The 24,531-nt window shown below is 40.2% G+C and overlaps 2 protein-coding genes across 2 annotated transcripts; both read right to left on the bottom strand.

Annotated features, from left to right (window-relative positions):
* Positions 1-12,150: 12,150 nt before the first annotated feature.
* kcnk17 (potassium channel, subfamily K, member 17) lies at positions 12,151-18,136 on the bottom strand. Its single transcript, XM_056393773.1, has 5 exons — positions 16,403-18,136; positions 15,151-15,265; positions 14,119-14,282; positions 13,857-14,025; positions 12,151-13,773 (listed from the first exon to the last, which is right to left on the bottom strand). The coding sequence occupies exons 1-5, from the start codon at positions 16,616-16,618 to the stop codon at positions 13,523-13,525; spliced, it is 915 nt and encodes a 304-aa protein (XP_056249748.1). The 5' UTR covers positions 16,619-18,136; the 3' UTR covers positions 12,151-13,522.
* A 105-nt stretch (positions 18,137-18,241) lies between these two features.
* On the bottom strand, positions 18,242-21,153 carry LOC130180442 (potassium channel subfamily K member 16-like). Its single transcript, XM_056393975.1, has 5 exons — positions 20,750-21,153; positions 20,230-20,344; positions 19,952-20,118; positions 19,203-19,371; positions 18,242-18,954 (listed from the first exon to the last, which is right to left on the bottom strand). The coding sequence occupies exons 1-5, from the start codon at positions 20,960-20,962 to the stop codon at positions 18,746-18,748; spliced, it is 873 nt and encodes a 290-aa protein (XP_056249950.1). The 5' UTR covers positions 20,963-21,153; the 3' UTR covers positions 18,242-18,745.
* Positions 21,154-24,531: the final 3,378 nt, after the last annotated feature.

The raw sequence follows: 24,531 nt of genomic DNA, 5'->3' as shown, positions 1-24,531 counted from the left end.
GGTTCACGTACCTTTTTCTTGGTACTGCATGATATTTGTTTGTACGGAACATTCTCTGAATAGAGAAAGTGAAAGTAGCTACGAAATAGCAGGAAAAAGCTATAGACATGCTGTACGAGCTGGCCGTTCTTCAGTCTACAAACTTTATTTCCACATAAACGACAATAAATAAACAATAATCTCTAGTTCACAATGCAGAAAAATTGAACAGTCCATATTATTTGGTTATTACACAATGATGTTGATATAGAGGTGGTTTGGTGAGTGGAGAAACTAAATCAGACTCTTGCAGTTGTTGTTTGCATCAGTTTATCTACAACATTTCTGTTTGTCTAACAGATTATTACTCAATCAGGTGACTGACCCTCATCACGTTGGCAAGCCTACTGAAGCGTCCTCATGCGAGACAGCTGAGGTAGTGCTGAGGCACTGACCTCTGACCTGACCGCAGGTAGCAGTGCAGTTTCACATTCGCATCATCATTATTGTCAATAATTGATGGTGTAGTAAGTTGGAATAAAAAAGAAGCCTCTGATTTCAATGATAATGCAGTTTAAATAGCCATTGATTTTTCTGCCAATCACTGAAACATCTGAGTGTTTATACACTGCTCTTCCTGTTTGTTAAGTAATACTGTATGCCATCCCTTTGTAAAGGTTATTTTTAGCACATTTTAATGTGTACAGTGATTTGACCATGTGGAACGACTGAAAAACTGCTTCCTAGTCCCATTGTTTTATGTTTGTGTTGTGTTTTTTTTCCGAGCCTTTCGGGGGGAAGGAAACCTGCACAATCAGCCCAACTAATGTGCTTCTGGTCGGTGTGTGTTTCTTTGAATCTGTATGTGTTCCCAAACATTAAAATCAGAGGACATGACGAGAGAATCAGGTTGATAATAAATGCTTTTATTGTTTTTGTACTCTTTGTCAAAAATTTATTTTCTAAAAACTGATGGCCTGGGTTTATTTAAGCACACACGTATCTGATTTTTATGGTTCAACAGGAAATATATATATCTTTTATGTACATTGTGTTTCTCATTCAAGCATGTTATCCATTGACATTGACATTTGAAGATGATTGTTTTTCCCTCCTTCTTACTCACCCCTGCGCATACTCCAGTGCAGAACTAACAATTGCTTTTAAAAACCTGTGTTACCAGCTAAATAGGCATATTTGAGCTTTTAGCAAGTATTAGGTAAAACCTGATTAATAGACAGCCTCAGGGGAAGGTGCCGTAATGATTGTATTGTGTTGATGCTCGGTTTCTGTCAGTTATTGCATTGTTGAGGATAAAACCACAGAACCTGGGTCAGGTTGCAAATCCTGAATCCTGTAAAAGATCCCACACTTAATATGAGACTTTATAAGCGCACTGTGTTAATGCTAATAATAGTATGAGACCAATTCATTCTGACTGAGAAGTGCAGAGTGTCAGAGTGCAGCTCATTTACTTTAAGATGGGGCTGTGTTTTTTTTTTTTTGTAGATCTGTGTTCTGGCATCACACTGGATAATCAGCATGAGAGTACTAGGTGGTGCACAAGAGAGGAGACGGAGGCTGGAGCCCTGTAGATATTCATGGTCTCCCAGTCTAGCAAAAATAATAGGTGTTTAGCAGATCTTAAAGGAGCACTCCACCAACACATCAATATTCATTTACTTGTCAAAAGGAGTACTGACAAACCTGTAACAAATGTCTTTTGTGGCTCTGGAGGAGCTTCTGTCTGAGAGAGTAATCCCATTGTTCCCATCAGGTTTATCTCAGTTTTGCTTCATAGACTCGCCTGCCTTACAAACTGGGGGAGTGGAGATTGAAAGACATGGCCATTTACCAGCCACTGAAGATCTAAGCAAGACCCACTTTAGAGTTGAATTATGGGAAGTGTGGGATTTTGAGTGCTTTTGTTGCTTGACCTATGCTATGGTTTCAAACTCTTGGCTACAGCTACAGCCATTCTGATCATTCTTTATTTTTTAATCTGTCTCTTTAGAGACCCCAAACTTTACGTAATGGCAACGCTAAATCAATGCAAGACCCATTAACCTGAATGACAATAATAGCAAGCATGTAGATAACTGATTAAGAAATGAAGAAATACACAAGTATTCATTGCAGTTTTTATATCACTTGATGAGACCATTGCTTTGTCTAAAATCAATCCAATGTTCACTAATTCACTTACTCTCAATTTACTCGATAGTGAGCAGTGAATTGGCTGAAGTGTTGCACAACTAATTTTCACATCTATTAAATGTAGTGCACTGTGTAGCAATTAAGATCTGACTTCAGACACATGATTTGTGATTTTTAATCACAAGTTTTTCCATAAAAAAAATATATATATGCAAATTGGCCCTGTCTCAATCACCTCTCAGCCGGTCGCCTACAGCTCCAACTCTGCTCATCAAACAGACAAGCCTCGGCTTGTTTTCTCTTTTGTTAGCTACTCTATGAAGAGCAAGTGGTAATAGCTAAAAAAGGTTGGGTGTGTGTGGAGCCAAGACCTTGGTGTATGCTTCTTTAATAACTGTTGCAATCATATGCTCGTGTTAGCACAACGGGGCGTCTTGCTTGAAGGCTAATCGGAGGCTAATTCATTTGCTAATTAGCTAGTTACTGACCTAATCTAACAGACAGTTTTGGTGAGCACAGACACAACAATTAGTGCTAACATCTAAATAAAATAAAACTAGAATTTTACACACATCGAAATACAGGAGCACAGACTTTCTCACATTCTGTCAATTAACTATAAGAAATATTATTGGTCCGATATTTGCATGAAAAATCCTCCAAAAGGCATCAATACCACAAACACAGCCAATAGGTTATGTACAGTGATTTAGCTGAGGCGACACCGAGCAGTAAACTAGACAACTGTGACTACACCCACCCTCTCAAAGCAGGGAGTCTCTGGGTTTTGACTTACTTTGAGGAGTTAGCCTCAAGTGGCCAGTCGAGGAACTGCAGGTTTTTAGGAGTTCTGTATCGGCTTCATTTTTCGGCCCCTGCAGTTGCCGCTTGGCGAAACCATGTAAACCCCACCCTGCAAGATGACAGAATGGTTCCTTAGGTTTGAGACATATGAAACCTAGGCTCTCTGAATCTGTTTTTTTGCGAGTGCCATTGGTTCACTGCAGTTCCAAGTCTTGTATCAAATTAAAAAACACCACATGAACATGTGAACAACTTTACAAACTTGATTTTCATTAGAGGGGGGCCTTTAACTTTATAAAAGAGGCATGAGACTCCTGAATATGAGACCACAAGAAGCTAATCAACAACATCAACAACCTCTGACACCAACTAGTTGCTTTTTATACCAATTTATATTAATAAATTAATTATTAACATTTATGTGGAACGGAGCCCCTGGTTTGCCTTATTAATGACAAGGAAGAGGTCCATCTAAAAAGTCATTTAAATTTAGAAGTAAATAACTGAGTTGTTCTGTGGCTCTAAATTTATACTGCTATAGTCAGTTCTGGTCAGTTGAAGGACAAATGTTGAGATTACATAACAGAACACAAAAGGTCAGTGTTTGAAGTACCTTCAACAATGGAAATGCAGTAGAATGGAAAAATCCTGTCATTTCCCAAATGTGCTCTCTAGGAAAATTGGATAAGGATAAGGTGCTGCTCTTGAGTACGCTTCTCAAACATCAATATTGACCCATCTAAAATTTTCTTTTATTACCACAAGGTCTCCTTCAAGTTCTTTTTTGTTCATTTTTTTTTTCTCTAAATTGGGTTAATGGATTCATTGCCTCAAGTTTTAAACATTCCTTCCCAAGGGGACCGGCTGGGGAAGGCTGAAACAGGCAGGCAGAAGCTGCTGAGTAAATGCCACAGGTTGTTTATGTTACTGCTCTCTTCTCATGCACAGGCTTGTCTGAGCTGCAGAGAGGGTATAAGCCAGAGAGGAAATGCTGTGGAATGAGCAAGGGCATGCCATTGGCTGCCGGTGCAATCTCTGAGTTCATGGTATATCAGTGACTTTACCAGATCAAATGTTCCCGAAACAAAGATTAGTGTTTCCAGCCATCGAGAGGCACCGATGTCCCGGAACAAGCTCGTAGAATCAAAACACACTTCATGTCATATCAGAGTTCAGAGTTTACCTTCGTTATCTCAAACCTTTATCACTGTGTTCCAACATCTATATCATTTAATAGCAAGATTATGTCACTAATTACTCTGAAGTAAACATAATCTTGCCAACTAAACTCTGTGTCCAATTTTAATTTAAGTTTCCTTCTCCACAGATCAAGTCAAATCTCTGACCTCTTAAGCTAATGAGATGCTCTCGAACCCTCATTGTATGAAGCTAAAAATACATTTTCCATGCATTAACAACTGCTTTTCATAGGCTGAGAAAAACTGACACAAAGCTTTCATTCAACAGTGAACACAACCATAAGTTATAAACACAAGCGAGCGTTTTATTACAGCCTCGTCAAGAGTCACAAGTTTACAAGCCTGAGAACAGTAACTGTAATTCAGTATGGAGACATCTTTTCAAATCTTTGCTCTTTACTCTGTTATAGGCATGAACATGTGAGCCCGCAGCCTCAGGAACCTATGTGATCCCCGCTTTCCAGGAACTTTTCATTATTTCTTTTGCTTTTCGTGTGTCTTTTAACACAATTCTACTTTGGCGTAGGCTCAGGGGTTAGTAGAGAAATGACGTGGCGTTCAATGACACACAAAAAAAAGCAAAATGTTATTCATATGACATGCTGCCTGAGGAACACACCCTTTAAACATGCATACCGAATCTTCATCTATTGATGGACAGATTGATGTTGGAAGAAGATGCTGTAATGTGAGAACATGAAAGCGTTATGTGACACCCGGTCAGTCAGGGTGAGTCGAAAACAATGGTCTGTAGTTGCAGTGTTTCTTACGTTTACAGTAACAGTATTGTAACTGATGAGGACACAGAAACACTGCGTCTTCTGTAAACTATTAGCTGCTCTCTAGTCGATTCAGTCCCTTTAACATTTACCAGCAGGCCCAATAAAACCGTTTGCAAGTGTTATAACAATAAACCCCCACTAGTAAAACCTTTTATTCAATCATATGGCTTCTTGATTGTTTCTGGTAATCAGGGTGGGGATGGGAGCTCAGTTCTCCTTTTCTGCTTACAAGTCTGTTTGACAGTTGCGTAAAGATGTGTCAGCTGGTGTGAAGTGACTTTATGGTTCAAGAAGCCCGTGCATGAGTTCATACTATCATAAGTCTAGGTTTTCCTCGTCTTCTTTTAACCTTTCAGTCGTATTTACAGTAAGAATCCTACTGGAAAAGTCAGCCTTTACTGCACCATGTGTTTTGCAGTTCTAGTGGTTTTAGGTTTGACTCAGTGTGACACAGGGCTGATGAGCATGAGATTTTTTACGTTGCACATAACCCTCCTCTTAAGATACCGAAACTTTTGGCCGCTAGTGGTCTTTCAATCAACAAACAAAAGACGGTGTTGGGTGATGTCATGCAGTAGCGTGGGATCATGGGAGTCTTCGCCATCATTGCGGTCAGCTTCTCCCGGTTTGGATTCCTCTTCTCCAAAACAAATAGGCCAGGAGATTAAAACTGATACAAACACAGAATAAAGAAATTCCACGTTAAAACTCAGTGATTCAGCGGAGCCAGGACGTCTCCAGCAGCTGGGAGCTGAGCTGTCTAACATTTCCTCAGCTTGTTTCTCTGGTAACTTCAGATCCAGACGTCCAACGACTAAAAATCCTTCATCTGGTTCAAATATAGAGCTGAAAACCACCAAGGTGTAAAAGGTGTATTTTAAAATGTGCATAAAAACTGAACAAAAGTTAATTATTAACTTCTTGCAACCACAACGCTAACACATGTGCACAGACGATATGATGTCATCGACAGGCGACCAAATTAAACGCAGCGTTACTGTGATTAAAATCACAGATTTTTCTTGGTTTGAGAATTGATGGAAACATTTGAGATAATGTAAGTAAACAACTCAAACAAATATACAACATAGGTCTAGTTGATTTTAGGCACTTTAATGTGGAAATGTTACATATTATAACTTAAACCGGAAACAGGACCCTGAGGTCAATGACCACTTCTCAGGTAGCCAGAAAAACATGTTAATGATACCTGTGGACAGTCAGTATAAATACACCCACTTGTGTGCGATCAGGATGTGTGAGTTCACAACAGTTCAGTTTATTGTGTTTTATTTGAACCTTTCAACATCTACAATTCAGTTCTTAGTCTGAAAAATTGGTTTTTAACTCTTCATTGAATCTGTACAAGTTGAAAAAAAAGTGCTGCATATAAAAACAGATAATATTAAAGTGCCTCTGTGTTGTGGTTATACCATAGCCTGCGCTTCACATTATCACTAAGCTGTGATCTATTGTGCACTCTATAGTGAGTCAAACACAGACATGCAAACATGCTCACAGGTTCCCATAGACAAAAGCAAACTCAGACAGACGCACTGAGCACACAGGGTTAGACAAAAGTCATTTTTTGTGTGTCCACAGACCAAGGCCCTGAAGTGACATTGAAACTTTTTTGGTTGTCTGTGTTATCAGGGAGTGTGTAAACAGACCACTGTTTCTGCTCAATTAACCCAGAAAATAGCTGAAATTTATTGTTGTTGCCCAACAGGTCAGGTCAAGGTCAACTTTTATGTTCAGTAATCAAGTTATAGTCTCCAGTACAAGTCTAAAAACATGTCACTGTCATGTTCTGTTCTGTTAAGGAGCACATGTAACGACGGCTACAGAGCGCTGATGTTACTTAAAATTGATTTCAATGTAGAGCAATAATCCACAGGATAATATGAATATGAACATTTGATCTATGTGCATATTAAATGCATATTAAATGCTCTGAAAAGTGATCTCTTCTCTGCTGGTAGATGGAAAATTTCGTGCAGAGAAAAATGGTTACGGAGAATAAACATGGTTTGCTAAAATTATAGAGTGTGATATAAAATATGACTGGAAAAAAAAAGAAGAAGCTGTTCTTCTCTGTGTACCTGTGGTCCAAGTCTGACACATAATGGTGTCAGAAAGTTCCCGTACAGTATGATACATATTTTCTGTTGGAGGAAACAGCTGGGAGGGGACAGGTATACGCTGCATGACTGGCCTTTGACATCATCATGTATACATACACATGTTTTGGCATGCGTGTGCTGTTAATGAGTACTTAGAGGAAGGTGAACCTTTGCAGTGTTTTGGGCAGGTCACCAAGGCCTGGGATCATTATCTGTCTGCTCTGCTCTGTTATTAGTCAGACAGTGTGAGTGTGACCTTGCCGCTTGGTCCTCAGTGTTTGCTTGGTGGGTGATTGGCCTTTTTTTTTTTTTTTTTTTTTTTTTTTTTAGTTGGCAAACATCCTGTTCTTGTGTTTTAGTGATCGCACGTTTCGCATATCTATATCCTTGTGTAGGAAGACAAGAACACAGATGAGCAGAGGAGTGGTGATGCTCACATGTCAGCCGCCGCCCTCCACACGAACACGTGCAGGTAGACGCGCATCCAGCTTTCCTTAGCACACATCCTCATGTGTTTGCTCAGTGTTTAGTCTGCCTTCTATATATATATATATATATATACATATGTTGAGCCTGTTTGGCTCATAAAAAGCCATCTGTTTTGTTTGGCCATCAGCTCACCTGCCCTCATGCTACCCTCCCCGATTGTATCTTTGTGTTCTACTTCGTGGCAGCACTTGCTTACTGTTGTCAGCTCGGCACAGGCCTATCTGTCAACTCGCCTGATTACAGTAATTGTCGGGATTAGTGTGAAGCCCAGCTGATGCCTCGTAAGAGAGGGTAAACAAGCCAGACAGCCAGTCGGTCGGTTAGTTTCGGAAATGCACACAAACACAGAGGTTAAGTTGTGAGTCAGAGAATGGGGAGGTCAGGGAGGGTTAACTCGCAGAGTTAACTGTGTCACAGAGAGACAGGGCTGGGTGAGGAGGAGAAGGTAATGCATGCAAGACTTTAGAGGCAGGATGTGCATGTTGTCCTCCCATTGGCTCAGAAGAGGGAGTTCAGGTCCAATGAGTGGGATGGAAAGGGACACGCATAAGGCAAACATATCAGTTGACACACTAGAGCCAAATGTGAAAGACAAAAATGGATGGAAACCTTGAATAAAAAGAGGGCAAAGATAAGTGCAATAAAGGACATCTTCTTATTTGTTACATGTATTATATGGCTGTTGGGGTACTTGCACGTTTGTGCATGTTTGTGCAAGTACATTTGTACTTGCACAAACGTGATATTTCAGTAGACCTTGAGGAAATTTATTCAAATTTGGCACAAACTTTCACTTGGACACTCTGTAGTGAACAGTGGAAGTTCAAGGTCGCGGTGACCTCACATTTTGGCCATAACTGAAGAATTAATTTGCTAATTATGACAAAATTCATGTAATATATGAGTCTGGACAGACATGGATGTAAAGAGCAAACTGCAACTGCTTGCAAACTCCTCTTACAACTCGAGATGGTAATTCTAGTGATCATTTGCAACTTTAGATTTATCACTAAAGCATAAGTCCTTTATGGCAGTAATTGCATTCCCAGTTCATCTTTATCTTCCACAGTTATGTCAATCCAGCAGTTTCTCTTTTACCAGTATGATCAGAGCAGATGTTTTGCTGGTCAATGATTAATAACCACATAAACGAAACTGTCATGATGAAACTGACCACAATTTACCTCAGTGCGATGAGAATTATGTCACTTATGTGTCTGCCGCTCCCTCACAACCTCAAAGTCAATAGTTCAAATACAGAATATTTGAAATATGGCCTGCTAAAATGTATTGACCTTAATTGTGTTTGATTGAAAATTGATAAACTCATGATGTACACCGATTACTTAAAGGAACTATTTCTATGTTTTGCTAGCCAAAGTCAATTCTTGTTTCTATCAGTTCTTTTCTTCTACCTCAGTTAGAATGCTAACCAGCTAGCCCCAGCTCGTTCCAGCCCATCTCGTCACTTTCTGATAGCAACTCACTGTAGCCTCCAATCTGCCCTGTAGCAGCGCTGCTCAGCGAGTGTATTACAACCTCTTGTATTATAAGGAATACAATGGCTGAAACTCTTGTCAAGTGACTATCACCACCACCTGCCCGCAGCAAGAAGCCCTGTTTGGCGACAGAGAAATAAAAATAGCTCCTTTAAACCTAATGAACTGAAAAGTCAAGGCAATGTTATTTTTTCCGTAAGCGCCAGAGCTACTGTAGCTTTAGCTTCCCTTCAGTGTAAAACACGTCACTTCACTTCCAATAAAGTTCTGTACATTGTGCATGTTGAATAAAGCATGAATATGCTTCAGTGCAGCTTACAGAAACAAACTCTATCATTAGCTGCGATCAGAAACAGCAGTTTTTATACCAGGGACAAAAATGGTCCTATACAGATTTAATGTTAATCCCATGTGGTTTTAGTGTATAACAACACGGGGCCTTCGTGTCACCAGTGGGGATTATGGTCTCTCCTTTGCATGGAGAGCGACTGAGGTGACATATGAGTAAAATCACAGGCTTAAATCACTAACACTAAACCATATAGTATAATATTTGCTTACCATTAAATCCTCAATCATATGTGAAGTCTGCACAAAGCTTTAGCTGTCGGACATGTTTGCTCTTTAAACAAACAAGTTATGCTGAATGTCTCCTTTCTTTTTTCTTTTTCATTTTTTTGTTATTTGGACTGTGCTCTTTGAAAACACCACACAAGGTCAGACAGTACAGTAAATATGTCAGAATTTTAAAGCACATCCATATAATGAATACTGATGCATTTCATGTGACATGACTGCTGCTCCTGTGTGTGTAGATTAGACTGAGATAGATCTTTGTGTATCAACAGTATGCACATATAGAGACTCATGTTGTTTGTGCCTGTGCAACACGGGTTTCTTATGTATATTAAATGATCTGAATTGTTAGCATGATGCATTAGGTTGACTGACCCTTTGAATCCATCCAAAACCTGACCACGAGTTTTGTGCAGGTTTTATGTGTGTGTAGATCAGCATTACACACATTTAGCACTTGAAAGAGGTGGTTAATCCATATGTCAGAGACAGAGACATTCCTACATAGTATACATAGATTTTACAGTTTGTGTAAAATGTGGTTTGTTATGCAATGTTATGTTTGTAATCTGAAAACCACATCGACAACCGTCCTTATACTGGAAACTGATATTTTGCAATACTTTTCAGAACTTACTCATATTGGGATTAAATATTTTCACATTCACTTCCATTGCTTTTGCTCCCTCACATTTAGGGGAGCAGCTATAGCTTCTAGCACTGAGGATGTAGATCAACCATGTAGCAATGCTTTCACCCTCTGTACCATGAAAGAGCACCTGTTAGACAGAAAGTGATGGTACACGGACTGGTGCTTTTGTAGTCTTGTCGACCAGTCAAAGCAGTTTACAATGGAAGCCACATTCACACACACAGAAGTACAGTGCTTTTTTTCCTACACATAAAGTGCTTTTCTACCATACACACACCAATGATAAATTGGGGGCGATTTTGGGTTGGTCTTCAACCCAAAGACAGAGAGCTGGAGTCAAACCAACGACTTTCCGATTAGTGGACGACTCTCTTTATGACTCCTGAACCACAGCTGCCCACTATCAACACTAGAGCTGCAATGATTAGCTGATTAATCGATAAGTCGACTAATCATTTCCATCCTTTTTCAAGCTAAATCTCATTGATTAATTGAAAAAATAATCAGCAGATTAATCAATAAAAAAGACAGACATGTACTCCATATCATACCAAACTAAAACACTAGAAACTGGCAGGCTGAAATTAGAAATATGGCATATGGCACAACATAACACCGATCTGAAGGTGTTTAAAAGCTACTGTATCTGTGCACTGGGTAATATACCAGCAAAGGTTGGCAAAGATTACTCAAGCAGAAGGAGAGTTGTGGGGACTAGTTTCTTCTGCGGATTAATACGCTTTGCAGCACAAGATGGTGTATGTAGGATTGACTCGAACTAAACACACCACCCAGATTCATTATAATGAAAAAAACCCAAACATGTCATATAGTGTGACAGTGTGGCTCATCGATGTGTTTTTAGGATTAATTCACTGATAGTTTTGAGCTTTTCATGTTTTTGACCATAACAAAAATATGGTTATGGTTCAGGTCAGGCAGCTAAATCCATGTGGTCATGGTGAGGAAACACTGTGATTGTGGTTAAAATGTCAGTATTTCTGGTAAATGAAACTGAATCTAAACCTGGGTGACTGCTAACCCATTTGTGAGCCACTACAAACTTACCTTTACCCACTATAGATCCAGAGAGTAAACACATCACACACACGCTCTCAGACTTCCACTGGTTTCCAGTACTGGTCTTTAAGACAGCACAACGTATGTGGTAATGGAAAATACCTGCAGTTTGACTTTAAGTACATCTGAACTGCAGCTTCGAGACAATATTCCTTGTGTAAATCAAATAACAATAGATGATGATGATGATGATGATGATGATGATGATGATGATGGGCCTGAAACCCAAAGCACACACACAGTCAGCACCTCAATTTCAGAGTGTTGTCCCGCCGTGGACAGTATGCAAGCTAAACCCCCGGCTGATTAGACAGGAGCAAGTGAGAGGCACCGGTCCTCTCACACATACTGAGTCCTCATTGAACCGTGGCCAAACAGGCATGTGGCATTTTGTTGTACAATGGTCACACTCCTGTCACTCTCACTCTATTTCCCTTCATCCTTCCTTATTATCCATAGAGAGAAAAAAAAAAAAAAAGTTTTACTGCCTTACTCTGCTGTCTGGAATTTTGCACTTTCCCTCAAACATCCCCCTCCTAATTCTTTTCACTGACTTCATCTCTCTTGTCTTGCAATCCATCGCTCCAGCACTTTCTCATTTTCCACTCTCTTTTCCCTGCTGCCTGCCGTCTGTCTTTGTCATTCACTCCTCCTCAGCGTTGCCTGACTTCCTCTGATTTACGATCCTCTATAGACGTTTGTACCTTTGACTGCTCCTCTGTCCGGCGTTGTGCTAGTCTGGTTTGGGCCTTTGTCAAAAGAAGTAGACGGCTAAAACAAACACATAATGAAATTATCACCGAACACATTTATTTAATGATGCAACAATTACAACATGATATCAAACAGGAATTTCTTTATTGCAGAAGAATTCTTATATTCTTAACTGAAGTGTATATTTGCTGTGACGATGAGATCAAAATAGTTTCTATGATTTCAACATGGTACACTATATTTGCTGCTTTGCTTTTGGTTAGTTTCTCCAGTGTGGGTGCAGTGGCACCACCTAGTGGCTATAAAACTAATGTCAGCACAGGTGAGTGGCACAGATGAGCTACAGTCTACTGAAACACTCTACGACTAGCGCATGAATAAATAATAATAATTTAAAAAAAGTTGTTGTAACAGTGTTTTAACATTTGTTACATAAAATAAAAGCAAACAGGTAAATATTTAACAGGTAATCTAATAACATGGATTGCTCTGGTTTCGGTTTAGTTTGAATGATCTTTTTTAAAACGAAATGTTTCCAGTATTTGATTTATTTACACAGTACCTGTAGCATGTTAATATTGTGTTGAAAGTGTGGTTGACAATTAGTGACCTTAAAACTTGAGATAATTAACATTATCTTACAATGGAATTAAATAAAATAAAATGCATAACATTTTTTCTTAGCCCATTTAACTTGCATCACAGGTATTCAAAAATAAAACAGTAATAAAAGTAACAAACAAATGTTTCTTGTCCTTTTAAATGCAATTTCTAAACAAGTCGTTGTTAACCAGATCATTTAAAACCTTGATACCTTCCATGATGGCAAAGGAATGTGTCATTTACATCATCATCATGCAAAACAAATGACATTATTTACATGTATTTTTAATTGCCTGTGATTTTGATTGCAGACATCAGGTACCTGGTGCATAAAGCTCCTTCTGTAGCTTTGATGTCAACTGTAAAATACCACTAAGTTGCCAAACGACTTGGTTTCTGGTCGGTGGGGGAAGCAACAGACAGACCAAAGTAAGTGTTGCCCCAGTATCCTTCCTCAGACTAATCTCAAACAGTTTCTTTTTTTTTTCTTTAACCAGGTAGATTAAGAAGCGTCACTTGTTTACAGTTCACGAAACAAAGTGATAAGAGACTAAACAGTGTGGAAGTTGTTTGCTGTCAAACAAACAAACCTGACTCAACAAAAATGAGTCGATATTTTAGCTGCACTTAAGGAGAGTGGGATCAGAACTGACCAACCATAGCACAGACACATTAAATCATCACAGACGCTCAACATTTACTGTCTTATAACACACACACACACACACACACACACACACACACACACACACACACACACACACCCATATTGCATCATTTCTGCCAGTTTCCCAGGTCCTGATGTACAGACAGACAGATTATTCTATAACTACGTCAACTCACTGAAATCTTCTGATTTAGCAGGTTACTGAGTTATTGGAGGCTTCTTGATCTCATCTTCCTCCTCCATTTGTGTGTTGGGGTTGTTGCCCTCTGCGTTGCCAGACTCGTCCTCCGGCTTTTGTCCACCCCACTGCAGTTTGAAGTGGGCGTTGAGCCGCTCCAGGATGTCGATGGAGTGGTTGATAAGCAGGGCCAGCCAGGCCAGGCCGAAGAAGATCCACGAGGCCATAAGGACGCTGTACCACTCTGGGTATTCTTTGTCTGGATTATTGTCTGTAAAATTCATTTCATGCACAATTCAAAATGCAGTAAAGGTGCATGCAAGAACATATAAGGATATGGTAATAATCCTGTACCTGCCACATAATCTCCAAAGCCGATAGTGCTGAGGGTGATGAAGCAGTAGTAGATGGCCTGGGAGTAGGTCCAACCCTCATGTTGTTGGAACACAATCATGGGCACAATGAAGAAGAGAGCTGCTCCGGACAGGTAAGACACCAGGTGGACAAAAAAGCGGGTACACTTCTGCAGTGAGATGCGGACAGAAGCAGCGATGTTAGTCACAAATGCTTTTAAACATATTTAGATATAAGACCAGATGATTAAAGATCTCCTCACCCGTCTGGTCTTCCCCTCGAGGAAGTCGGAAACGTTCCTCTCTATTACAAGCATGTACTTGCCCACCCTGTTGAGGACCACCATGTTGAGCGGGATCCCAAACACGGCGAAGAACACACAGAAGATCTGTCCGGTTGTTGAACTAGGACTAATGTTCCCATAACCTGCAAAACTGTAAGTTGTTAGCATCTCATCTCACTGTGGTGGAAGCAGAGGAAGAGCTGCTCTCTGGACAGGAGGAACTTTTCTTACATAGAGGAAGTCATGTCAAGAGTAGCTGCCTTGATTGGTGATCTGTGTGGTGACACATATAAATTATAGCAGCTCTTGTATGAAATGATACTGCAAATACTGAATTAAATTTGATATTATTTTGAAATAATTTTTCGGGAATTTATGACTTTCTTTACTAAGATAGCAGCAGTGGAGAGATGACAGGAAATGAGGATGAGAGAGATGCAATAAAAGTCCCAGCCAATCTCAAGCCTGGGATGCTGCTGTTCACAGTCGGCATCTTAAACCCTAAGCCACGGGAGCACCACTTCAAAATTATAAATATTATTTATCTATTATAATACTGTGAAAGTATCAAAGTGCTCAGTCTACAGAGAAATGCACACAGCCTGTATTCAGAAACTGAGCCTTAAAACCAGCCGTCAGGACTCCTGGAACTTTGTGATGTCACAACAAAGCAGTCACCGCTCTCAGCTATGCCCTATGCCCCGCCCACCCGGACCCGCCATCCAACCTTGCAGGATTTGGTTTCCTGAAATTTGCTATATTTTTATTCAATCACTCATAAAACAGTCAGCCAATCAGAGGAGAAGCTCAGCGCCTCCTCTCTTCTGATTGGCTCACTGACCTGTTGTTACTAGAGCTCCAGAGAGAGGCCTGAGAGAGGAGATGTAAAACTACACTGAGATGGTTTTTGGTTCTTAAAACCACAAATATATCTTCTTATGAGTCAACACTTCAAATAAAACACAGGAGAAGAAGAAAATATGGAGCTTTAAGAATCTGTTAATATCTAACCTATAGTTGTCACCACAGTTGCAGCAAACACAGCTGAGCTGGTGAATTTCCAGAAGCCGTCTGTGGTGTAGTTGCCTCTCAAACTAAGGCCCACCTTTGATGCATCATGAACAACCTGAAAAAACAAATGAAAATTACAAACTAGGTAACACTAGCGCTCGAACTAGAGCAAGCTCAAATAAAACAGTGTCATCTCTCATGGATTTGGGTCAGACTCACAGTTATGTAACTTCTTTACATCCTAAAGAGAGACCATTCAGGTCAATACATTACAGTTGACAGCATGACATAAAGAAACACCTTCTCAGCACTGTGTCAGACAGTCACATCACCGATGTGGGAAATTCCACCTCAGATATACGTAACAATCTGAGACTCCTTGTTATCTAAGGTTTTAAATGTATCAGTTATGATGCAACACCTCTGAATCCCACACTGGTGTTTTAAATGTTGTCTTATTTTGAATAAATTTAGATTTCATGTCTTCATACCACCTTAATGTGTACTGAACAGGCACGCACACCATCTCTATGGCTTTGCTTGGATTTCACTTCTACCACAATGCAAATCTGAAGGGTTTCTCTCAGTCTCTTGCTCACATCACTTGGCAACAATATCAACAACCTGCTGTTTCTCTTACTCTGTAAACTGTGCAACGTAACATGGCGTCTGTGGGATTTATTTCAAGGTTTAAAAATAAATCAATAAATAGATAAATCAATAAATAAATAAATAAACTCAGCAGTTTCCAAGGAGAAGATTACACAACTTTGCTGTTGTGTAAATGAAGCGAGGGAAGATACATAGGCAAAGTAGAGTGTCCTCTGCTGAAAGGCAGGAGAAGCTGGTATTTGCATGGAAGAAGATGCTTCTCTGCCACATGAAAACCAGTCAGGATTTCCACCAAGTGGCAGTGCTGTTAATCCCTTCTGTTTGCTTTGAGTATTTAATGATAAAGACATTTCCTCATTCGGAAATATAAAAATGCAAAAGGAGTAGGACTGTGGTTAAGATGTAAATACAATGGTCTCTCTGTAAAACCCAAAGCAACTCTACAGACATAGATGAGAGGGCTTTAGCAGCTGTTACCGTGAAATGCCCCCCCCACATTTGCATGTTAATATGTCCTTGACAAAAAATGTAACTGCGTTGCCTCTGTTACTGTTTATGGAAAAAAAAAAAGCTGAGAAATTCTATTCTATTCTATTCTATTAATCTGTTTCTTTTGGCGTCCCATGTTTCTGCGCCTCACCTGAGCCACTGCCTCCAGGCCGTCTTGGTTCAGACAGGTGTACGTCGTGAGCAGCCTTTTTTTGTTCAACAGTAAAACACTGATGTCCTTTTGTCCGAGATCTCCTTCCACCTTCCAGAAAACCACCCCGCCGATCAGCACATAGGCCACGTAAACCACCCCGAGCACGAGGATGGAGGGCACCCGGGCCAAACTGAACATTTCCTTTATTCCCATCTTGGCTCCGCTGTAGAACTTTGGATTCCAGACAAGCTCAGCGTCTCAATCTCTGCAGCCAGGAACAGTGAGGAGTGAGCGTTTACCTGCTTGGCTTGTCGTCTTTCCTTGCATGGTAGGCAAATAAAACTCCACCTGCGCTACTGTTTGAATCATTCCTATGACCTGTCATGCAAATCTGGTGGAACAAAATCAGAAAGAAGGAGAGACACCAGCAAACGCTGGACTGTAGGTGTGGACTGTGGGTAAGTTCTGCCCAAAATGAACCATTGTGTATGAGGTCAAGGACTTTGTCCAGTCATGGCAGCAGCCAACTCAAGATCAGCTGCAGTAGTTTGTATTTCTAGAAGCACTGCACAATCTCAATCCACAGAACAAAGAGCTTCTGCATCAAGAAAATATGTTTTTTTCAGTTTCAGTCATACTTGCATCTCAATCTTCACGACATTTTAAGCCAGTTTCAGTGAATGTACTTAAAAAATGGCCGACAGGCAGAGACCAGAGTCGTTAGTTCCAGCTGCTCTTCAGGGATCAGTCCTGTGCGCTCTCAGGTCACCTCACATCACCATCTTGATTAATGAGTTTGTTTAAGACCCTCTGTGCTCCATTCACTGGTTTACCATCATTACACAGCCGCAGATGTGGACTCACACAAACACACAAGCAAAATATACACATATGTGCACACTTGCACAGTGAAATTAGAATATTCTAACAATGCAGTTAGATAAGATACGATAAATACATAAACAAGAGTACAAAAAACAACAAAGCATAGTTCAGCAGTTATTCGCTATTCTACCTGAGGGTGGAAAAACATTACAGGGTTCCTACCTGAGGTAATACCTGATCATACACACGATGTCTTACTGGGACTTTTACCATAGGTTTGTCAAACTGCTAACAGTAAAATTTCAGAAAGATGAAAGTGATAAAGTCACCTCTATTCTTTCTTGTAGATTTAAGAATGAATACTATTTGTCAAGTCTCTTAAATTTAGGAGCAGAGGTCTGTGGAGGAGGGTCAGACTAGATCCTTAACAGCTGCAGAGCAAAAATAGAGGTGAGCACAAACAACTGTACAAAGTGTTAGTGGACATGATGAATACATATGAATAATTTGGATATTGAGTACAGAGTTACACCACTTGTTTTTTCAACAAGAATAAATCTGGTATTAAATTTCCTTGTGCTCACTATCCATGCATCCTCATTGTCTGCACTGGTCACTAAGGTGCTTAATTCTCTTTATTTTATGTTTTCTCCGTCTTACTCGTCCAACAGTAGAAAAACTTCATTCCTGCTCCAGCTTGGTTTTCTTTTTCTTTTTTCTTCAGTCAATTTCCTATTATTCACTCCCTATTTATGTCTTGGAAATATATTTGAATAAATATAGATAGAATAAATTCTTGTGTGTAACTGGATCTTCCTTTTCAGAGCACACTACAGGTGATAAATCACACATTGGTGATTGTGAGTTGCTTTAAAAGGTTTTTCCATACACTTCACTGTGAGCACAAGCAAGTTGCTTGATTAGTACATCTCACTGCTCATGCAGCGGCTCCCAACCTTCTCCGACTCATGGCTCACTTATAAAGCTCAAAAATGTTGGTGGCCCACATCAGACCCCATTACAATACAAGTATACAATGTGGTCCGGCTGGTGACGATGTAAAAAATTCCCATCACTGACTTGTCACTGTGATAGGCATTAAATACAAGAAGAAGAAAACACTGAAAGTAGTTCTTAAACAGCACACAGGTTGGGAACCACTGCTATAGATAATTCTTATAATTTCAACAAGTCCAGGCCCTGATCCTCTGAACTGACCCTTCGGCTTCACTGAGGTAGAGTTGTCAAATAAAAATCTGTAATGTTTTTCTAGCCTGTGTAATAAATTAAAACAATTCTTGACAAGCGAAAGATAAATTTAAAGCATTTAAAGCATCGAAAGAAGGAAAAAAAAACTGGCAAATATACCAAAAAATGTTTTGCTATTAAATAAAATGATGCTACATCTGTTTTCTTGTTGTACTGCGAATCATAATATGTACAGAGCAACAATCACACAAAATATCTTCTACCTAGTAAATATTACATGTAGATTGTCCCATCTACAGTCCACTGTCAGATCTTTGATGTGTCCTCCAGTTTACTGGGTGACACGTCCTCTTCCTCTTCCTGTTTCTTAAAGCCTGGGTGAGTAAGCACAACCACAGTCTCCATTATTCTGGCTCCCATGTTGAGGATAAGAGCGAGCCAAGCCAGGGCGAAAATGATCCATATGCCTGCAAGGCTCCGGTACAGAGAGATGTACTCCTTGCCCGGGTCAGTCCCTACAAGAAGTCACATTACCTTGTTAGAACATGTGACGTTGATCCCAGCAGAGAGAAGACATTTATTTTTAATGTTGAGAGGTGTGCAAATGCCCCCCCCCCCCCCCCCCCTTACATAGTGCATTTGATTTGTAAATTTACAACATGTTTATTGTATCAAAGCTAACAAAAAAAAGGTGTTTAATTAGACAGAGGTGACCGCTGGGATTCTTCCACCACATTAGTGCTTGTTTGCTCTTCCTACTCACCCACCACATAATCTCCAAAACCAATGGTGCTGAGTGTAATGAAGGCGAAATAGAAGCCCTCGCCAAACGTCCAGCCTTCCACATAACTGAACAGCAGAGGAGGGATGACCAAGAACAGCAGGCTGCCGCTGACGAAGAATAAACTCACTGCCAGAGCCTCAACCGTTTGCTAGGAAAACAAACACACCGTAGACTACATTCACATTACATTCATAGGCATTACTTCAGTTTTTATTGTGTATTCAACAGGCAGAACACCACTCTTACAAGTGAGACAAAACAAAATATGAAATAATGATAGCACATGTGTGACTTTTTTCAATTTTTCTTTATGCAATTATTCAGAACACCATAGAAGGTTTAGACCATACCAACACGGCAGAAATACTAAAAACAAATACAACAAAAATGATATATAAGCATAGGATGAAAGAGTTATATTTAGTTTAAAGAGATAAGGGGGAAAAAATAAAGCAAAATAAATAAATGAAGTAAATAAAAGTGAATCGGTTATAACGTTAATAATATTTAATAATATAACTTCGGTTTTCTGTTCAGTTGGTTCACCAGTTTGTTTGTGTACGTTCTTCTTTTTATTAAATACTTTTCACGTTTCCCTAGTGCTGGCTGCCTTCTGGGTCCTGCCTTACCATAAACTGTAACACAGATCTCAAATCATTCTCTGGCAAGTACATTTTTTTTTTTTTTTTTTTTTAGCAATGTTTGATGCTGTGATTCTGTTGCAGTACCTTGTGAGGAACAACTGAGACCATCCCCCTCTTGAGTCGACCCAGGTGGATGATGAGACACTTCCCGAGCTGTTTGAGGAAGGCTAGGTTCAGTGGGATCCCACAGAGTGCGTAAAACACGCAAAACACCTGACCAGACACAGTGCTAGGGGAGAGGTTGCCATAGCCTGTGAAGCAGATTATGATATGTCGTCAGCAGTGCAGGCCAACTCAAAAATTGACAGTTCAAGTTATGAAATATAATTATGAATTATAGTTATGAATATAAACATGCTCACCTATAGTTGTGACTACTGTGCCTGCAAAAAAGAAGGAGCTACTAAAATCCCAGTTACTGGGGTTTGTTGAGTTGCCTGAAGGGTTCACTCCCTTTTCCCAGGCATCCAAAATCACCTACACACACACACACACACGCACACGCACACACGCACGCACACACGCACACACACGCACACACACACACACAGTTATTGATTCATTAGGTCAGGTTACTGTCAAACCATTTATTGCTATGTACCTAACCTAATCATATAAAACCTAATCATAAAATAGATCTTTCAATTTCTCAGTATTTGATTTGACTCCTTTTCACTGGTCTTTTGTCCACCATCGCCACATTAATAAAGACTGACATGTATATTTTAGCATATTTTACCTTGAATATGAAAAGAAGCTGACAATTTTTTTTGCTGTTATACATTATAAATGTGCATATTCTGCTGTTACACTTTGAGAATTTTCCATTGCATTTATCAAACATAAATTCCTTAAAGAACTGTGAAGAAACGGATTGAAAACCTGAACAAACTTCTCCAAGGCTGGTCCATCTAGGCAGGTGTAATTAGCCAAGAAATGCAGCTTCTCCAGTTGGAAGTGGTTGCGGTTGTTGCTCTCAGCCTCTCGCTCCATTATCTGGAAGATCGTGGCCCCGACCAGCAGGTATGTGAAGTGGGCCACAGTCAAAATAGCTGTCCAGCTCACTTTGACCCGGTCCAACTGGAACCTCGCCATCAACCTCCCCCAGCACCAGAAAAGGCAAAAATGCCGATGTTCAAACCCAGGAAAGAGGTGAATCTCTTCAGAAAGGATTAAAAAATCTAATACACCGTTCTCATGTGCAGTTCCTCAAAGAAAATGCAGATTGTGACACATTCCAATTGAAGGAATAGGAAAAGTGAGACAAAAATGTATCTAAAGGCAGCTATTAGAGTGTCCTTAGAGCCATGAGGAATGGATGATGTTTGGTGAAGCTGTATCTTGGGGTGACAGTAACCGGGTAGGTAAACATCTCCCCTCAATGCTCTCACTCTGATTGGACAGATTGCCATGGATGTTGGGCACCGATTTATGGGTTGCTTGGGTAACGATCAAACTCCTCTGCACCATTAGCATGACATCTGGACACACACACGTTCAGCTGTTTACACTAATAAGGAAGTGGTGGCAGTATCTTGTCAGCAGAACAAAAGTTAATGTTTTACCTGACTGCTGTTGGTTTTTCGAACACCCTCAATTATGTGGAGTGCTAATGCTGAATCTTTCAGGAGGATTCTACATCGTGGGGACTAATTTTATTCTCTGAATTGGAAACCTGAGGAAAATGTAGTTCAACCACAAATGATCGGATTCCTGACGTCCTCACATACTTTACAGAAGTTGCCGTTAAAATAGTAATGATTGGTGCTGCAATTTGAGACATGTCAAGGGAGATACATTTAATTTAATTAAGTATGGACACTTTAAAATCTCATCAGTTTAAAAGCTCAATTTCTCTAACCCAAGGAAGTCTGCTAGAACAATCATCAGAGGTTTTCCACCACATTCAGGAGCCAGGCAAGTTTATGGTCAGATGCAGAGGAAGGAGATGACATTTTGGAGAGGTGTGGAGAGCACTACTTGATCATGGGCCATAAACCAAAGAGTTGAAAGAAGCCTCGAGATAGAACCTAATGGCGTTCTACGGTTTCAGTGTTTATAAAGCTAGCATGTTAAAAACTGTCTGAAAAAATTTAAAAACAAAACAAAAAGCATAGACTTCAGAGTGAATGTCAAAAACTACAATTATAATTATCATCATCATGGTCTTTGTAGAAATTTTCAGTCCTACTCTGGTAGATTGGTGTCCCAAACTCATTGCTTTCCGTCTGAAGACAACTTTCCAAATTCTCTCTTGGTGTGGAGTAACAGTGTAGCAAGAAGATAGTAAACAGTGGGACTATAAAGACTGTATGTAACTTGAATTTAAACCTGCAATAACTGATTTTTTTGCCCACTTAAGGGCAACGTACACAAGTTTGTGAACACAGAACTGACTCACATCCTGTCCCACTGTCACGGTCATGTTTGTATAATGCAAGGCTGTGACTGGAAATCACTCACTACCCTCTATATAGGCAGTAGTGAGAATTATTATACCCTATATAATGGACTCATAGTATCCCATAATGCATCATGAAAAGTAAACAGAAATACCGTGCAGAGAAAATGACCCGAGCAGTGTCCGGAAGTGTTTTTCCATTTTACAGATGAGCTCACAATATGGTCCTCTACATAGAACTCCCTGGATAGTGAGTAGGGACGACAGAATGAGTGAGTGATTTCAAACACAACTCTACTGTTTCAGTCACTATTTGGTGTTTTATTTTGAAATACTCACCTCTTGTATCATTTTGGATACGTCACTTCCTGCCCTCATGTTTTTCCGGCCACTGTGATTACCTGCTCCTCACTAATCAGTTTCACCTGTGCTTAATTGTCATTCAACCTTCATCTTCTCCTGCTGGTGATGTTTTCTTCTTAGTGGATAAAAAGGACAAGATCTTAGGGATGCTTATCCCCTGGTGAGAATAAGGGAATGAATGGAAGACTGCCTTTAATACATCCAACATGCTCGGCAAGTTCTCCAGCGTCTCCTTAGCCACCAGCTTTTTGTAAAGGCGGAGAAGTGTGAGTTTCACGTAGACTCTGTGTCATTCCTGGGGTTCATTGTTGCCAAAGGGTCCAGATGGATCGGGCTATGGTCTGTGCTGTGGGATTGGAGTGGTTCTCTCCCAAAGGTCATTGATAGACAACAGGCTTCTCCCTTCTGCTTTTCTCTCCCTGAAACTCCAGTCACTGGCTGCAGGGCGCTGAACACCCATTCCTGGTCTGGCCTGACAGTTAAGCAACTCAACTCTTGTCTGGTGAGGTGGGCACTGTTCTTTAACCATTTCAATTATACTGTTATGTATGTTATGTATGAGTCTTGTTCCTGACCACCTGCCAAATGTGAGTCCAATCTTCACTTTCTTTTAGCTCTGTTTTGCTCTCTACCAGCTACTGAGGGAAACATCTGACTCCTTAGTGGTGTAATGCTCCGGTGTGTTCACCAGCTAGTTGCCAACCATGTCTGTCTGCTGATTGGTGCTGAGCAGGTAGCGTATAGTGGGCTTTTGAAGCTCTACTGCTGAGAACAGCTGCCAGCTGCAGACAAAAACAAAACCATGAGAGCGGAGGGAGTGGACCAAAACAATAAAACAGCAGGTCAGAAAACAGAAATAATGAGCTAAAACTTGCCCTGAAGCGCCGTACAGCTGGGGGGAGCTGCAGAGGAGCAGTGGTAATTCTCAGTGTATAATAACTTTGTATTAAATGAGAAATTTAGCTGTATTTGTAGAATGGTGGATATGGTGAGAAACCAACCATGTGTCTTCCCTGTATTGAAGGAAACATTTAGCTATTTAATATACAGTGTGGAGTTAGGCATCACTGCTATTTCGGGTGATGATCGAAGCCACTTATGTGACTGAGAGAAATAACAGATATCGTGACTTGTCTAAGGAAGGCTCCTTCTCCAAGGCAACTCTGCCGGGATGCAAATAATGCAGCTGCTTGTCATCTGTCAAACAAATCAACGCAAAGACATGCAAACAGGTTGCTCCAATGTTCACAGGTTGACTCTGTTTGGGTTGTGATGGTTCCAAGGTGATGGATGGACAGCTGACGTTAACAGATACAATGTGAGGAGCACTGGGACAGAGGCATGAAATTCATCTACTGTCTGATGGAATGGAATGATTATCCATGTTGTGAAATGGTTGTAGATGTAGTACAAACTGTGTGTTATTCATACCTGTCAGTCTCCCAGAGATAACACCAGAGGTGTGCATAGTCATGGAGATAACATAAAAGACTACACTAAAGTAAACTGTCACTGTCGTTTGACTGAGCATCCACAGATTCATTCATTTCAGTGCTCATTAATCAATGCTACATGCAAAAAAATGTTCGCAACCAAATTTGAATTTCAAATATTGTATCTTAAGGAAGCCCACATACAGACGTGTCTGGGGTGTTTCCCTGCCACCTGCCCGATGCATGCTGGGATAGGCTCCACCTTCCTCTGTACCTGAATACTAATTTCCATGGATGGACATTCTATAAACTTGATGATCCATAAGTAAAACTGTTGCAGAGTAATAGTTTTGCTAATATAATCTCATATACAATACCTGCAAATGTCAGGGAGAGACAATTCTTCATTACACCCTCTAGAATGTAACTGGGGGATGCAGTACAACATTACTGGTGTACTGTGGAGT

The sequence above is a fragment of the Seriola aureovittata genome, chromosome 13, assembly GCF_021018895.1.
Source record: "Seriola aureovittata isolate HTS-2021-v1 ecotype China chromosome 13, ASM2101889v1, whole genome shotgun sequence".
Classification (NCBI taxonomy): Eukaryota; Metazoa; Chordata; class Actinopteri; order Carangiformes; family Carangidae; genus Seriola; species Seriola aureovittata.
The sequence above is the reverse complement of the archived record's forward strand: the minus strand, read 5'-3'. Positions and strand labels throughout refer to the sequence as shown.

Coding starts and splice junctions, on each gene's coding strand:
- kcnk17 (XM_056393773.1), bottom strand. CDS start 16,618: ATGGGAATAAAGGAAATGTTCAGTTTGGCCCGGGTGCCCTCCATCCTC. Junction 14,283..15,150: donor AACTGTGGTGACAACTATAG/GTTAGATATTAA, acceptor ACAGTTTTGCAG/GTTATGGGAACATTAGTCCT. Junction 14,026..14,118: donor TCGAGGGGAAGACCAGACGG/GTGAGGAGATCT, acceptor ATCTCACTGCAG/AAGTGTACCCGCTTTTTTGT.
- LOC130180442 (XM_056393975.1), bottom strand. CDS start 20,962: ATGGCGAGGTTCCAGTTGGACCGGGTCAAAGTGAGCTGGACAGCTATT. Junction 20,345..20,749: donor CCTTGGAGAAGTTTGTTCAG/GTTTTCAATCCG, acceptor GTGTGTGTGTAG/GTGATTTTGGATGCCTGGGA. Junction 20,119..20,229: donor CACAGTAGTCACAACTATAG/GTGAGCATGTTT, acceptor TCTGCTTCACAG/GCTATGGCAACCTCTCCCCT.